Source organism: Gopherus evgoodei, chromosome 2 (assembly GCF_007399415.2).
Source record: "Gopherus evgoodei ecotype Sinaloan lineage chromosome 2, rGopEvg1_v1.p, whole genome shotgun sequence".
NCBI lineage: Eukaryota > Metazoa > Chordata > Testudines > Testudinidae > Gopherus > Gopherus evgoodei.
Window position 1 is genome coordinate 286,068,695 of NC_044323.1, and position 17,361 is coordinate 286,086,055.

General features: G+C 46.8%; 1 protein-coding gene across 1 annotated transcript in view; it reads right to left on the reverse strand.

Annotated features, from left to right (window-relative positions):
* Positions 1 to 1,875: 1,875 nt before the first annotated feature.
* The window catches only part of COL22A1 (collagen type XXII alpha 1 chain), a 327,940-nt gene continuing 312,454 nt past the window's right edge, over positions 1,876 to 17,361 (reverse strand). Inside the window, 9 exon segments of the mRNA XM_030553879.1 lie at positions 1,876 to 2,220; positions 2,895 to 2,972; positions 4,786 to 4,968; positions 6,543 to 6,609; positions 10,878 to 11,057; positions 11,372 to 11,416; positions 11,677 to 11,712; positions 13,689 to 13,760; positions 15,444 to 15,497. Of these exon segments, the coding sequence (XP_030409739.1) occupies positions 2,033 to 2,220; positions 2,895 to 2,972; positions 4,786 to 4,968; positions 6,543 to 6,609; positions 10,878 to 11,057; positions 11,372 to 11,416; positions 11,677 to 11,712; positions 13,689 to 13,760; positions 15,444 to 15,497 (903 nt within the window). The 3' untranslated portion in view covers positions 1,876 to 2,032.

The window sequence follows — 17,361 nt, forward strand, 5'->3', positions numbered from 1 at the left end:
TGTTAAATACTGCAACCAACATGCCTGTCTGATGTTGAAATATAGATAATAAACTAACAGAACTACAGAGGGCTGGCCAGGGAAGAAGTACATCAATAGATATGCTCTCCTGAGTTACTTGTAAGCAACAAACCCTTTGCTGCATAATATTTTCACTTTTACTAGTCTTTATAAAGCAAAAAGGACAGCCATGGGTTATTTGCACCAGGGTGACACACTTGCAATCTACAGAGGAAAGGTATTTACCATGGTACTTAATCTGTTATTTTTGTTTCATGTTTAATGACCAACATATGACATTCCTGGGGGGCTGGGGAAGGGATCCAATGTGTCAAAATAGTTATGTCTGTACAGTGCACACTGGCTATATGTCTGTTATGGATCCATGCCCCCAGCTTCTGATGTCTGTTCAGTTTAAATAACTTGGAAGCACACGCCGCCGTTAGGTGAACGTGTATGATAGGAATGGATTTTTAAAGAGACCTTCCATTTAGGCATCAAAAAAACCTGCCCAGATTTTCAGAAGAGCTCAGCACTCACCAGCAACCGTTGATGGCACTGGAGAATGTCCCCCCTTATAGAAAACAATGTGAGCGGCTGTGTACTGAGCACTCTGGGAACTTCATTCAAGTGCCTTCACAGGAGCAGAGTTTTTCTAAAAATCTGGCCAGCTGGTGCTGATCACATTTGAAAATCTGTCCTGTGTGTGTCTGCGTTTGCAGGGGTTTAGAATGAGGATGGACCTATTGAAGAAGCAATTATCTTCTCAAAACTCAGCCTGGCCTATCCAATTCTTTGCTCTCCCTGTCTAGATGTACATTGATTTCTGCAGTCAGGTGACCCTATTGTTTTAGGAGCTAGTTTGGGGGGGCAGGTGTTATTCACCTCTTGGCACATAGAATTTCCTTTAATTCATTGATTCTCCAAATGCTTCGTTGTGCTGGCCATGCTACTGAAGACGGCACTCCAGTTTACTTCCCCTTCCACAAGCCTACCCTGCTTGGCCCGTGTCCCTTGGAATCACCAGATATGGTGGCCTGCAGATCATACTACATTTTCTGGCCAGAAGGGACCAAGATAATCACCTAGTCCAACCTTCTACAAACCATAATACCAGCCAATACCTGGAGGATCACTGTGTTAACTTTAATGGATGTTCTTCGTGCCCTCACTGCAGAGCAGGAACAGAACTCTACTAGCTCAGGAAGTCAAGGAGCACAAACTTGCTGGCTGTTTGACAGTATGAGTACAGGCCCCAGTTACCAGGAATAAAATCTTTGCCTTTTGGAGTGAAACTAAAGAACATGTACAGGGCACGGGGACAGCAATTATACTGGAAACAGAATCTCTCTTCATGTCATCAGCTCTCCCTTACCTTATTTTCAGAGCCTTGCTCATGCCCAGAAAAGCCTATCAAGTGGCTATTTATGAATAACATTTCTGTCCTTTTTGAGCAAGGAGAACACTACATTTAGTATAGCAGTTCTGGGCAATCCGGTGCTTGTTGTCTGTAACAGATTGTTCCTTGTGAGCTGAATGCATTGGAGACTAGCTCTTCGTCAGCCTCCCCGTGCCATTTTCCCCCCAATGTTTTTCAGCAGCTTGCCCTTCCTGTAGGCTTGTTTCTCAGTCACTAGCATGCACCGCACAGTGCACTGATATTGTCATATTAGAACTTGGGAATGAAGTCTGGAAAAGAACTCACCCAGCTGAGCAGAGGGTTCAGCACTCACATGGGTTCTGTATAAACAACAATGGCTATGCTAGTTCTCAATATTATATGTAACAATGTATTTTTAATTTTTTAACATGCCCTGATGTTAGCGAGAACAAAACCAAACACATTTCTCACATCAACAAAATAATAAAAATAATAATTAATAATAATCTGACCGACCGGCAGCATTCGTTGGCTTTGATCATCTCAAAGGCCTCCCATAAAAAATGCAGCTAGGGAACAATCCAAGAGCTCCTGGTAGGCGTGTTGAATTCAAGTTTCAGAAACCAGTCCGGGGAGAGTCCCCAGGACTGGCTAAGGCCCTTTGACATTGCCAGGCCGGGCGGCCAGACTTGCATAGTAAGCACACTGAGAGGGATCGCACTGTCCACTGGCTCCTGGAGGTCCCTGTGGGCCCATGAGGCCTGGCACCCCAGCTTCCCCTTGTGGGCCTGGTGCTCCTGGCATCCCATCTTTGCCATAGCCAGGTTCCCCTGGGAGGCCTGGAATGAAAACAAAGGACCGTTATTCCCAGGTGATGATTCAGCAAGGCCACACCACACAAGAGGTGCCTGGCAGCCACGCTGGGATCTGGAGGTGAACTTCTGCCAAGTGTGGAGGTGTTTGGCTCAGCCCCATCTCTCTGGGCCATGCCCAGTCTGAGGCACTTCCCCACACGTCGCTCGTAGCAATGCTCACTTCCTTCCCTGAACATTTCCCCGCCTGGCAGTAGCAGAAGCAGACACACCTCAGGACACAGCTGCTGTAACACAGGGAGCACAATGTGGGGCCTGGCTGCCAAATGTGGCACATGGAGTCACAAAACACAGCCCATGCCGCCTTCTCCCTGCAGCTGCAGGGTGAAGAGAGGGTCAGATCAATCACTGGTATTATGACTAGCAAATGCTGTTTACTTATCAACAATGACAGCGTGTCATGGTTGTGCATTTGAACTACAATGTTTGACTCGGGGCTTTCCCTGTGTCTGAGGCTGCTTGGATCTGTGGGTTTGGTTCAGCTAGAAAAGGATCAATACAAGTATCTGCAAAGGAGGTGTGGCACTCCGGCTGCTGGCATGTTCGCAACACCACTCCTGGTGTCACTAAGCTTGGGAGTGTTGGCAATTAGCCTATTCCAGGAGACACAATGCTCCTGGCAGTATTAACAAACAACCCACCTGGAATTCCTGGAGGACCAATTTCACCCCTGTGACCAACACCAGGATCTCCTCTCTCACCCTTCACACCTCTTTCACCTGGAGGATAAAATCCAAACGGGATAGTGTGAGCTGCACAAGCATAAAATGCCACAAGGGGGCACCAATCCTGACTGGAGGCATGAGGTCCCACTGTAATACAAATACATATTACTGTTCCTAGCTGATATATGGTATCTGCTGGGATAAGCGCCTAGCCAGCTCAGACTGTGACTGGCCAGAGAGCTCCAGGAGCCTTTCCTGCATTCTTCGAAGGCTCTGTGCAAAGCTCAGCCACACTCACCACCGCTCTGCTTGGGCAGACCAGAGTCTGCTCCTGACAAGTGCTCTTGGGGGCCCCATTGCCTGAGATGAGGTGAGGCAGAGAGGTGGAAAGGCAGGGCAATGGTCCCCAGCTCACCATCTAGCAGGGCCGTAAAGCAGGCCAGCTGCAAAGGGATGAGCGGGCTGAACCGTGCCAACGGTCACCTTCCCCCATGCATCCGTCCTAAAAGGCACAAAGCAGCCCTACGGGAGTGGCCACTTTTACAAAAGTGTGGCCTGCGCTGCAACTTGCTCACGTCACAATAACATGATGTTTACATCCCAGCCTACACACGCAGGGCCTGATTCTGCAATGTGTTCGGGCTCTGCTCCAGCAAAGCACACTTAAGTACACACTTCATTTTAAGCATGGGGATTGTCCCACTGACAGCAATGAGACTACTACAAGGGTTAACGTGACTCATGCTCTTAAGTGTTTGGTGGGATGAGGGTCAGAGTGGGGTCCAGAGCGACCCTGGCAGGTTCCAGTCATTGTTTATCTGACCTAACAGCCGCTCTGGACCTGCTGCCATTTCGTTGTTCTGAGCAATGCAGAGTCATCCCAAAGCAACAGCACGACACCTTGCTGGGATACTGAAATGAGGGACAGCTCTGTCCAAATTCTCAAGACATACTTTATGCCGAACATTTCTGAGTCACAGTTTGTGAAACGAAGCAAAATGTTGATACAAATAGTCCACTGCCGATACTGAAAAATGAAAAAAGTCTGTTTTTAAAATCAGCAGAACAAAGCAGTGTCACAGAGTCCCTGGGCAATGCTCTGGAACTGCTCCCCACAAAGCCAGTCACGACTTTGGGGAGCCTCCTCTCCCCTGGAGCAGACTGTCTTCAGGGCAAGAAGCTCACACAGCTTCACCTTCCTGGGTCTGACCTTGCAGCATTCAGCATATGCCCATCCGTGTGCTTCCCACAGCGAGTCCGCCAAGGCAGGGTCCTGGGGAAGCCAGAGGGTCCTGCATGCACCCCCGCTTTGCAGTCAGACGTGGCTCTTAGCCAGACAGTAAAACAGAGGTTTATTAGATGACAGGAACATGGTCTAAAACAGAGCTTGTAGGTACAGAGAACAGGTCCCCTCAGCCGAGTCCATTCTGGGGCCCAGTAAGGCAGACAACCCTGTCTGCCCTCACTTCCTGTCCCCAGCCAGCTCCAAACTGAACCCCCCCCTCAGCCCCTCCTTTCTGGCCTTGGTCTCTTTCCCGGGCCAAGAGGTCACCTGATCTCTTTTATCACCTTTAGCCATCCCCCTGCAAGGGGGGAAGGCCCCAGCCATTTGTTGCCAGGAGACAGAGCGTCAGCAATTTATGCACACTGGAGACTTAAGAAATGCATAGGGGAAACTGAGGCACCCACACAGTATTCAGAGGAAACATTAAGAACAGTCCCACTTTGTCACAAGCAGTCCTCGCTGCTCCATTTATCCCTGCTACAGTGAACATACTGAACATGTAGGAACCCCCAGGGGCTCAGAGCACACAGGATTTGGAAAAGGTACCTCTCAGCCTCCAGGCTCCCCGACTGATTCACTCACCTTTTGGACCCACTGGTCCTGATGGCCCTTCAGACCCTGTCTGTCCAGGTCGGCCGGGGTCTCCTGGAGGGCCAGGTCTTCCTGGGAGTCCTTCCTTACCGGGAGACCCCGGAGGCCCTGGCCTGCCTTGGGGTGCTTTAACGTGCGCTGGCTGCATCTGGGCCATGAGATAGGCTAGTTTTGCTGAGGATAGACAGAGGTGGTTTTGTTAGGTTAGAAAGTCTCTGCTCTGCAAGACAAGGGATCAAGGGCCAATGAAAGATTGTGTTTTTCCAGCCCAACTCTTAGCACTTAACAGACGACTTACCCTGCCTTCCCTACACAGTTCTTCAGCACCAGCCATGATGGTGCCTCCCCCACAACCTACATCAGTTTAACCTACAACCCTGTTGCTCCTGCAGTTAACAACTTTTTCTGAATCTCTCTCTCAGACTTTTCCTCCCCCATCGCATGGCTCCTTGTCCTACTGGCTTCTTGGACTGGTTATTTCCTTTCCCTCAGCTGCATTGTTACCCAGCCGGGATTAGTAGCACTGTGATCATTTCCCCACTGAAAGGAAGATCTCGTTACTAGTATCCTATCACGGAGCGTGAGATAAGGCAGGTGACATGGTTCATTCTAGGGAGAGAGGATTTCTTTTCTTTCTGGGACAGCCAGGCCCAAGAGAGGCACCTTGGCCCTGACTAAAAGGCTGTGTAGACAGAAAGTGGGACTCTGCCATTTCCCTGTGCCAGCACTTTCTCCTGTTTTCCCCACACACACCAGGATGGCAGCTGCCAGATTCCAGAAGCCCCCCAAACATACTAAACTCATGACTAAAAGCTCTCACAGGAGGGAAGGGCAGGTTGGAGCTCAGGCTTCCATTAGCTGACCCCGAACAGAAGAGACTTTCACGCCGGGGAAGTCTTTTAAACCACTAGAAGTGTTAAAGCATGTAAAAGATTAATTTAATCTTTTTCTTTCACAGTGACCATTAACTAATAGGGAGGCAAATCCTGCCCACCGGCACTGAATGGAGCAAAATGCAGAAAAAAAATGCCCTGTTCCCACTGCTCCAGGGTTTGTGGGGAGGGCAGACAGGAGACAGTCCATGCAATGGGACTCTTCTCCCCACTGTGTGGCATGGAGCCAAGCTCTGCATTGACCCTCGGTGCTGGAGCATGGTGGAGGTTTGTGGGCAGGTTGGAGGAGTGGCCAAGCCATGGGCTGTAGCTCTGACCTCAGTTCATATATGCTGCACGAAGCAGCAGGCTGCATCGGCTGTTCCTTCTCCCACCCAGTTGTGTTCCGGATGCACCAGCACATTAGTCTGCACCCACTGCCTTTCACTCAGCTCCTGTGCTTTCTTCCAGGAATTTGCCCCAAAATAATGTTGCTGCTCCCTTCCGATCTGCCTTCTCTCCCCACATGATCCCACAGTGACGTCACAATGCTGGGTTTGTGACATCATAGTCATTTCCCTGGCAGCGGGCTGTGATGGGATAAGCACAGGCTTTGTGCCCAATGGGACAGAAGGAGAACGTGGGCTGTACGGGAGAAAGCCCTTGTACTAACACAAGCACCTTCAATAACAGCAACTAGAAGAATGCTGGCCAAGGCCATTTCACATCACGTCTCCTTTCCCCAAGTTGCTCCCATCTCAAAGTTGCCCTTTAATAGCTGGGAAAGTTGGGGACACAAATCACATGCTCAGGGGCTGTACAAAGCCTCTTCTGGAACCTCAGACGTTTCAGTGGCTTGCCCGGTTTGACACATACCATCTAGCTGCTTCTCTAACTCCTCTTGGATGAGCCGTCTCAGAGTCTCCAGCGATGGAGAGTCCCCCTAGGGAGAAGAGTGACAGCATGGTGATAATCACCGCAAGAACCTTCACCTGGGGGTTATTGGAGAAGCTACAGTAGGCTTGAGTCACCGGTGCTGAAGAACCTGCCTGCGAGAAGGGGAAACTCACAGGGGCACCACCCTGCCTACAATTCCCACCCTGCTGAGAAGCCCAGGACTGGATTCATTGGTTCAATGCATCTCCAGGTCAACGCCACCCACCAGGAGCCTCAGGCAGAGATTAAACTACCTCCCCCTAGTGGGACACCCATAGGAAGACATAGTGAAAATACTGCCCACCTTCCTAACTGTGAATCTTCCTACAGAAGGAGCTGTCCCAAAGGTGTGTGTCCCTGTGCGACCCCTCCTGCACCCAAGAGGGCAACAAAACCCAGTATCTAGACTTGTCTGTTATAAATATTAACATAGAATGATAGTGTAGCATCCTGACCTCATGTGGAATGGACCTAACTAGAATGTTCACATGAAACTCCACCCAGAAAGCAAGTCACAGTTTCTTCCTGGCTTCAATTTCTTTTTGATTTCTGGCCAGATGAAATTTGGAAGCGATTTCTAAATTGTACAGAGTGAGTAATTATGCAGTACCTGCCTAAATTCCCCACTGCAGTAGCAGTCTTTTTCACTTCCTGCCCCCTGCTCTTTTGTGCTGGTGACGTGTGCTGTTCAACAGCTGTTGCATTGAAGTGGATGCATTTCAGGGTACAACACTGTATATCTGTGCTGTACATCAGTTTTATAAAAAGCTTTATGACCCTTCTGAGACCAAAGTTCTTGTTTTTCATTATTGATTGTAGCACCCATGAAACATTTTTTAAAATATTCATGTTATTACAATTTTTTAATTAAAAAAATCTTGCCCAAATATGGACTATTTGGCCCCTTTGCTGCCTATCTCCAGCTGCGGGTTTAGCATACTGTAAAGACTTTGTCCATCAGTATCAACAGAAATGACCTGTGGATTGTTTTGTTAGAGCTTTTTCTTAAGTTCATTACTTTTAATTGCTTTATTTATTCATAACTCATTACTATGTTTCATCATGTGTCTTCCATGTGGCTGGGCAAAGATGTGCTTTGTCTAAAATGGACCTGTTCTTTACGTGAGGGACAATTTCACTTTCAATACTTATGAATTAAAAGCCTCAAGGCAGAATTAATTTCTCAAAACATTTAATCTGCTTTACTACTATCAAATATTTGTCTTCACCCTTCTAAATACTGAGCCCATAGGCCCTTTAGATTAGTAGAGTTCTCTTTGTTACACAAATCAAATTATTCAAATATAATATGATCTTATGAATTTTGATGAGCTGGGTTCCAATAATATATCCAGGAATATATCAAGAGTCTCTGTAGTCCAGTATCCTCCATTGTATTTAGATGGAATATATGGGCCAAAGGTGTTAACATAACCCAGACACTGTTCAATATTAAACAGCATTAAACAAGGTTTGTGGCTTGACACACAGACACCTCAAGCCTGCTTATTACCATGATAAATACACCATTTAAAATCCTTTTCACCTTTTATTAAAGCTACAGAAGAAGAAAGAAAAACAGTCACAGCCCATTTGAAATGTAAAGGATTAAGTCAGGCTTTCATTTTAACAACATCCCTTGTTCCCTTTAGCGGATGTTGACTTTCACTTGCAATCTCACTTCTGGAAAAAGACACAGGCACAGCACACGGTCTTCTCAGCCATGCCAAGCATGGCCGGCGCTTCCATTAGGCGACCCTGGGCGGTCACCTAGGGCACCAGGATTCGGGAGGCGGCATTTTGTGCGCTCCCCATGGGGCGCGCGGGAGCTTCCAGTTCCGCTCCCGTCGTGCCGCCGAAGAAGGACCTTCTGCTGACGTGCCGTAGAAAACAGCGGCAGGCAATTGAGTAGCTCAATGACTGCCGCTGTCGCCTGCGGCATTTCGGCGGAGGGTCCTTCTTCGGCGGCACGATGGGAGCGGAACCGGAAGCTCCTGTGCGCCCCATGGGGAGTGCACAAAATGTCGCCCCCCCGAATTCTGCTTAGGGCGCCAGAAACTCTGGTGCCAAGACCTGGCAAAGTTGTACCTGCATTGGGCTGTTTAGGACATTGCCTCTTTCTGGTGATGGAGCTTCCAGCAGTGTTGCAAACTCATAGACTCTAGGACTGGAAGGGACCTCGAGAGGTCATCGAGTCCAGTCCCCTGCCCTCATGGCAGGACCAAATACTGTCTAGACCATCCCTGATAGACATTTATCTAACCTACTCTTAAATATCTCCAGAGATGGAGATTCCACAACCTCCCTAGGCAATTTATTCCAGTGTTTAACTACCCTGACAGTTAGGAACTTTTTCCTGATGTCCAACCTAAATCTCCCTTGCTGCAGTTTAAGCCCATTGCTTCTTGTTCTATCATTAGAGGCTAAGGTGAACAAGTTTTCTCCCTCCTCCTGATGACACCCTTTTAGATACCTGAAAACTGCTATCATGTCCCCTCTCAGTCTTCTCTTTTCCAAACTAAATAAACTCAATTCTTTCAGCCTTCCTTCATAGGTCATATTCTCAAGACCTTTAATCATTCTTGTTGCTCTTCTCTGGACCCTCTCCAATTTCTCCACATCTTTCTTGAAATACGGTGCCCAGAACTGGACACAAGGCCAGACTCTTATTAGACAGAAGGAAAAGGCGGTGAGAGATAGGAAAGAGAAGAAATAAGTTAGGGAAGGCAAAGGACACATTAGGGTGTGAGATGAAGTCTCACACCCCAGGTTGTCTTTGGGATTTAGCCGAGGCTGTCCCATGGTTCCCTCTTTCTGGCTTGGTCTGGTCAGGACATTTTTGGGGATTTGGATGAAGGTGGTCTGGTCTGGGATTCCAGAGGATAGTGTGGGGAGCGAGTTGGCAGCCACAATGGTCAAGTTCACTCCAATAGCTAATTTTTCTCCAAAAGCCTTTCTTTAAGAACCCGAAAAGGGAGTGATGGGCAGAACATCCCACATCCCTTCATTATTTCACCCATTAATCAGGTCTAATATCCCACATACTGGTTCACTGATTTTCGATCTCACTCTGTTCTGCTTTACCAGGCATGATCTTAACACAGTTCTTGAGTTAGACCAGGAGGCCTTTTGGGTTGGACTTTCATACATTTGTTGTGATAGGTTATTCTTACATCTCAAGAACTTCCACTCCTTACAGCTGAGCTCACAGTTAGAGTAAATGGGTAGGGCTGCCTATCACAATACCTCGCTCTGAGACCGGCCACCACCAGAGGAAGGTGTAAAGCCCTGTGTGGACAATTAAGCTGTAACATATTTATGTGGGGAGTTTCTTCCTGACTCTAGACACACAGGGATATGTCTACAATGCGGCTAAACATCCATGGCTGGCCAATGTCAAGTGACTCGGGTTCACAGGGCTCAGGCTATGGGGCTGTAAGATTGCAGTGTAGATATTCAGGCTTGGGCTGGAGCCCGAGTTCTGGGATCCCGCAAAGGGGTCTCTGAAGCATGAGGTTTGATACTCTTCATTTATTTTTATCTTACTTAGTGTAAATATCTACTCTTTTAATCACACTGAACTCATTGTTTAAATAAAAGCTGATGGACCAGAGTTCCACATGCATTTTCCTGTCTGACAATATCTTATATTTATACACCAAATTTCAACCTGAAGGATCCTAACGAGCTTTGACCAGAAATGAATCACTCATTTTGCCAGTATAATGCATTCACTGCTGGGGAGGAACAGGGCACCTGTTAAACATCACACAGCGAGGCTATGCCGCAGTTTAGCATAGGAAGTGAAGGAGATCATATTCATCTCGCATCAGGAGCTTTAGGCCAGCAATTTTTTCTTTCCCAAACTGAAACTTGCCAACACTCCCTGAATTAACTCCCTCTATTTTTGCAAAAAATAGCATGGGAATTTTAAAGACCTCAGGTGTCCAAGATCTCAGTTTCATGCCTCAGTTGAAAAACGCTGTGGTTATTGACAGCTATTTAATTCAAATATTGTTTAGCGGGAGACTCCCCTCTCCCTTCCCACGGAGATGCAGCAACTCTTCTTTGAGCACAGGGGATTCAGAGCAACAGCAGGTAATCATGCCGTACATGCATTGCATGCGTACATGACATAGGAAGCACCTGTTGACAGCATTGCAGGATAAACTGTGGCACCTCATAGGCAGCTAGGCAATAATGTCGGGCTGTGCTCACGTCATTAAGGGAGTGTTTCTATGAGACTCTTTGGAAGCTCACAGCTGCCACTCTTACCCTGGGCCCAGGGAAGCCTGGCTGTCCTGGGGGGCCTGGAGGTCCAGCTGGCCCACTGTCTCCTGGTGGTCCTTGGGGACCCATCAATCCAGTGTGGCCTTTATGGCCAGGTATGCCAGGATCCCCAGGCAGGCCTTTTTCTCCCTGCGGGCCTGTGTCACCTTTGATGCCAGGATCTCCCTATGAGACAAAACCAGCATATCAATACAGAGAAGAAGATGTCCCTTCTCCCCCAGCCTAATGAAACACAGTGTGGTTACTGAGCATAGTGGAGCACTTCTGACCACAGAAATGGGCAAATATACTGAGTAAAGCCTCGGGTACATTACAAAGTGTTACTGATATAGAAGGATTAATGATGCGGTGGCCAGAGGCAGCACTGTAGACCTCTGTGGGCTGCACTTAGCCAATAGGCTGCACTTGGACGACAACCATCTACTTTTTTTTTATTATTTTAGCGCAGTAAGTAATGCTAATAATACTTCTCAACACACCGTGTCTCCTTTGGGTCCATGGTTCCCTGGTTTCCCGGCTGCACCCTGGAATGAAATAATAGGCATGAGTATGCAAGAGCTATTCATGTACGGAGTTAATGACAGGATGCTTCCCCTTGTGATGGTGTGCAGGCCCGCAGGAAAAGTTCTGTATACGCCACAATTCCCTGGGTGCTCTAGATTTATTTAATGATTTCAAAGCAGTAGCTCAAGAACAAAATAACGCAACCCCAGTAAGCATGCCTGAGATTACCACCGAACCTAGACACCATCCGCGCTCTGAACCAGGTGGGAACTGAACTCACCTCTTTTCCCGGGGACCCCTTCTCTCCCAAGTCACCCTAAGAGACATAAGGTAAGTACATAACTCACAACACTGACAACATCACAACAACGCGGGCAGTCTGACATCAGACACAAACTGTCAGTCCTGATTCTTATCTCAGAAGTGAGGTGGTTTTACTTGCACTATTTGGACTGGATAATGTTGAGTCATGCAGAAATGGATCTCTGATACTCTGTTGCCAAGTGTCATATTCCAGAATTGGTTGAGGCCAGGACTGAGATGAGTCAACACAAACTAAAGAGAGTTCCTATGGTCCAAGTGTATCTCCAAATATACTGCACACTGTGTGAATGTTCCTAAATGTAGAGGAACGGTCAGTCATTCCTACAGGCCAAGCAAAGATGTTGAGATGGAGGTATTGTTAACAGGGGTTTCTGGCTTTTGGTGCCATACAATTCACTTTGATTCTGAATGTCTCAACAGCCTCTCATACGTTTTCTTGAGCTAGTTTACTGAATTCTTGGATGGGTTTCAATAAAGCACTCTCCATTTACCACTCTTCTCTTCTTATATACCACATTAGAATAAAAGAGCGTCATCATTTTCTCTAGTTTAGCATTCTCTGTGGGATCTACTACTGCAGCACTGAAGCACATGATTGAAAAGTATCAGGGAGTAGCCGTGTTAATTTGGATCTGTAAAAGCAGCAAAGAGTCCTGTCGCACCTTATAGACTAACAGATGTATTGGAGCATGAGCTTTTATGGGTGAATACCCACATGCATCCGACGAAGTGGGTATTCACCCACGAAAGCTCATGCTCCAAAACGTCTGTTAGTCTATAAGGTGCCACAGGATTGAAAAGGCAACACTAACATATCACTGGTCATTGCTAAATTCTGAGCACATCTCTCACAACTAATGGAACTAGAAGAGTACTTGTCTGTAACATCCACAGGTCAAATGATGTGTGGACCTACAACCCTGGAAACACCCCTCCCCCCCTTATTATATTTATAGTGTGTTTGTGTGTGTAATTGATATACCTCTGATGAACTGGAAGCACATGTAAACAATTGCACAAGTATGTGGTATATTTTTTACATTATCAGTGCAACCAATCACATGCTGAGGGTCACATCACCTGCCAACCAAACCAAAACTGGGACTTATTCCAACATGCCAAAACTCCATAGCAGCTTTAAACAGCCACATTATTATTTTTTTTAAAAAAACAAACTTGCAAGGGAAAATGTTTCTTCCTTCTCTTACTTTCCACGAAAAAATGACTCCAACTTAAGACTCAGGATAGGGAAGATTCAGTTCTGCACTAGTGTCATTAGAGTCTGTTACCTTGTGTCACTGCAGGGTTGGAAAGAAAACATTAACTAACTGGGAAGGGAGATTCCCAGCTTCTCAGTGGGATCAGACATTTGTCTCTAGGCCTGGAAGGGCCCCAAGACACTGGATTTTAAGGTTGTGATATTTTTTTGCTAGAAAAGGTGTTAGATAATTTTGGGAGATATTTTAAGGATGAGGTGCAATGTACCTCTATCGCTGAGTCTTAGACAGTTGGTCTCAAGGTACCTAGGGACTTTAGCCTTAGGTAAAGGAATACAGGAATTAATCTGAGTATTGTTAATCGCTCTAACACATTCCTGATGTAGCTCTTCTGTAATACCCATGGCCCATGCAGAATGCTCTAGTGAGCAATGCGACTACCCCAAACTCACGCTGTGCATAACCCCTTTGTGAATGCCACATCCATATACAGGGCCTTATGATAGGTGTCCTTGCTACAAGTGAGATTATCACCTTCTGTAAGCGATGGAAAAGAATATAGTTCTCTTTGAAAATCATACACTGGGCCCCTGGAATAGAGAGAGGGCTATTTGGGGGTTATCTGGATACACAAGGCTCTCGCCTGTGTTTTTGACAAAGTGACATTTTGTCCTTCCTTCCTCCAGGTTCAAGAGTCAAAACCAGGCAGTGGGTGACCAACGACTGCTTTGCATCACCAACAGATACTTACTGGAGGGCCTCGGGGCCCAATGAAGCCAGGAAGTCCAGGGCTGCCATTTTCTCCTTTGTTTCCTTTTGGACCCTTAGGAAACAAAATGAAACATAAACACCAGCAGCGCCTTCCCCCATCACCTCTTCTGAAAAGCCTTCGTGTATCGAGAGACTTGAATCCTCATCTTCCCCTCCTGTTTCTTCTTAAAACCAAGTCCTGAAACACTAGGTTTGTCACCACACAGTGCACTGCTAAGGACATTAATCTGAGTTCCCAGAGAACTGGAAATAAGCTATACCTGGGCCCACAGGAGGAGACACGTCCTGCTCTAAGCTTGCTGTGGGGGCAGCCCGTTGTGTTGGGGAGTAAGGATCATTCTACTGATGTTACTGAAGGAGGATAATATCAATGAGACAAAGCCAATCATGCTGAGCAATACTGTGTCATTTTTAAGAACATAAGAATGGCCATACTAGGTCAGACCAATGGTCCATCTAGCCCAATATCCTGTCTGCCAACAGTGGCCGGTACCACATATTTCAGAGAGAATGAACAGAACAGGGCAGTTATTGAATCATCCAGTCCCAATTACTGACATTTGGAGGTCTGGGGTATCCAGAACATGGGGTTGCATCCCCGACCATCTTCACCAATAGCCACTGATGGACCTTGTGATAGTCTGTACTATGTTCACCCTTTTTATAAGACCATGATAAACTTTGTACAAAGTATGTCTCATGAAGTATCATTTGAAAACTCATAATCTGCTGAACATTATCATCATGGTACAATATGTGTGGTAACAATGTATGTAAAGTTATAAGATTCTGTTGTATGATATTTCTAAGTTTAGAAAGACAGGCCCAAACCACTTCTTCAGAGACAAAAGCCACACTGACGCCCCAGCCAAAGTATCGACAAAGTCAAGGGGACTATCACCTAGTTAAATAGTTAATCTTTGTCAGGAAGACGAGTGTGGGTGAGAACTTTACATATTGGCAATGGAAACAGCTGAAGGTCCCATGGAAACAGACAGGCTATGCCTGAACCCCAGCTGGAGATAATCCTCGAAGAGGGGAGAATGGGATAAGAATAGAGAACATACACACCACAAATTATCTCTCTCCCCTCATCTCTACTCATGGAAGCTACAGCGTTTGAAAGACAAAGGAAGCATCATTGAACTGAGGGGAAGGTCCTGACTCCTACTGGTTACACTCTCGGCCTTTATCTGAACCTGAAATCCCAGTCAGTCATGACATTAAGATACAGGAGCCGCACTGACCATGAGGGGAACTGGCCTGCATTTCATTACAGGGGCTGAGCGCAATGCTTTACTATAACTAACTGCTGAACCCAAGAGCAACTTTGGGGAACAGAACAAAGAAAAGCCTCCTCAGAGGCCTTCTTCCAGCTCAGTGCTTGCAGGCTGGTCTCACATACAAACTGGCACCCGTGAGCTCCGTCCCCTTCTGTGACCTTGCTTTAAACTGTTGCCTGCTGTTTTCCAGAATGCCTCGGGTGAGTTGCTCTAATGCTACTCTTCCCTCTCTGCAGAGGGTGCTGCCAGCTCCTCCAGGCCTCTCTGCCTCCATGTGGCACTTTGTAGGGGGCTGCACATCGCCTCTCTGAGAGGCCATCCACTGGGCAGGTTTTAATACATTTTTAAGGATGCGACATGTAACTCTTCTCTCCGCACTGGGTTATAAATTGTCCCCATAACAGTCTCAACAACCCTGGCTCACTGTGGTTGTACACAGTTGAGGTACTTACTGGGTTACCTGCAAGGCCAGCTTCCCCTGGGGGGCCGGGTGAGCCATTCTTGCCCTGGATTGCAGGGAAAAAGAACAGATTTGGCATCAAAAAGGACAGAGCTCAGAGCTTCTTTGTAGCTATGCATTTTTCCCAGAGAGCGCAGGCTCTTTCCCACTGCCTCCAGGACACTGGCACCCAGCCTCTAATATGGTGCCCTGATACTATGGTGATGGACACATTAGATAACTCTGGTCAGGTGGCTAGATGTTACCCTTAGGCTGATTAGGACAGAATTCTTGTAATAGGCAATAGTACATGTCTACTGGTTAAAGCCTAATAAATGGTTTAAAAGAGAGTACAAATCATTCATTGGTGATAACAGTTAGTAACCACAGAGAGGCATGTGAGTGCCTGTCAATCTTATGTTGCCACCTTGAATAGTACGAATGAGGAATGCTTATATGATACCTCTCATCCTGCTGCTCAGACTTTACAAACCACAAGCACAATTCTCCTCTGGGATCAACATGTAAAGCCGCAGGTCCGACATTCTCCACTCAGAGATCACTTTGGCCACCGCTGAAAAGCAGCCACCTCTGGACGAAAATTCAGCAGCCGTTCAACAGTGTGCAGCAAAATGGCACATGAGTTAGTTCAGGATGGAGAGTAAGAAAAGCTTCTCCCAGTATTTCACATCCATCAAGGAGAACTTCCAGGAGGAGCAGAATGTAACTTCGGAGATAAGGGTTTGGCCTCTGCTCTGACGAAAAGGTTCAAATGCCAAAAATTGTTGCAAACCAAAAATGCACCCCCAAAATTAGTTAGGGTCAATCAAAACGTTTTGTTTCAATTTTAAGCTGTTTTCCTTTTTCAGTGTAAATTTAGTAACATTTTGAAATGAAAAGTTTCAGTTAAAAAACCTCAAAACTCTCTGGTTCAACAATCTCAAAACAGGACGTTTCAACAACCAAAACATGTTTTCTTCCTAAACCTTTTCAGAGTCAGGTATTTCGAGAAACAAAATCTGCGTTTCATCTAATCAGCATCTTTCAGTGAAAAAATGTTTCATCAAAAAATTCCCAACCAGCCCTAATCGGCACCCTGGGTCTCATATCCCCCCTGACAGGAACCCCATTCCGCTGGAGAAAAGAAGGGCCTCTCCTCCTCTCTGGGAAGTATTTGAAAGAGTGGGTAACATCCTGGTCCCCACACCCACTTCTGGTGGCACTGAGGGGACGGAGAGCTGAAATGGACAGCAGGGCAGTCCCCTCATGCAGGGGGAATCCCTGGGTATTGTAAAGCTGGATTTCTGGGCTGGGCTTTACCGCACCTCATTCAGGCATAGGCATAGGAAGGGGCAGATCCAGAGCATGATACACCCCAGTGATACTCAGCCAGAAAAGTGATCCTTGGGAAGCCAATCTAGCCAGTGTAATTTAGAGAAGCCCTTAAGCTGCTCTAGGTTAAACCTAGGGCTGTTTCAGTTCCTGACTGACTCCAGAATAAGGAGAATGGAAAGGCAGCCCAGAGCTCATCCAGACCTCGAGATCTGGGCCACTATCTAAAATCCAGGTACTCTGAGATTTCATGCCAACTCCCAAGCAAGATGGAGCTCCCAACAAGGGAACAACTGCATTGCTTTCGCTCTTACTAGGAGATATTTACATTGGTAGCTGCCAAGAAATGGGAATCCTTTCTGAATAATTCATCAAGCAGGAAATGAAGGGGAGATCCCATGAGCCAGAGGTTCCTTACAACCACCCATTTGGTGTTTTTATACGATGCCCGGACAGTAATACCTAGGCACTGATCAAAGTCCTCAGCACCCAGTATACAGCTGATCTTCGAAGCTCATCTGCACCATGTGTCAGGAATCAGGGCCTGCAGCAGAGCTAGGTTCTGGGCAACCTAATGAGTGTAGCTGGCCTGCAGCAGG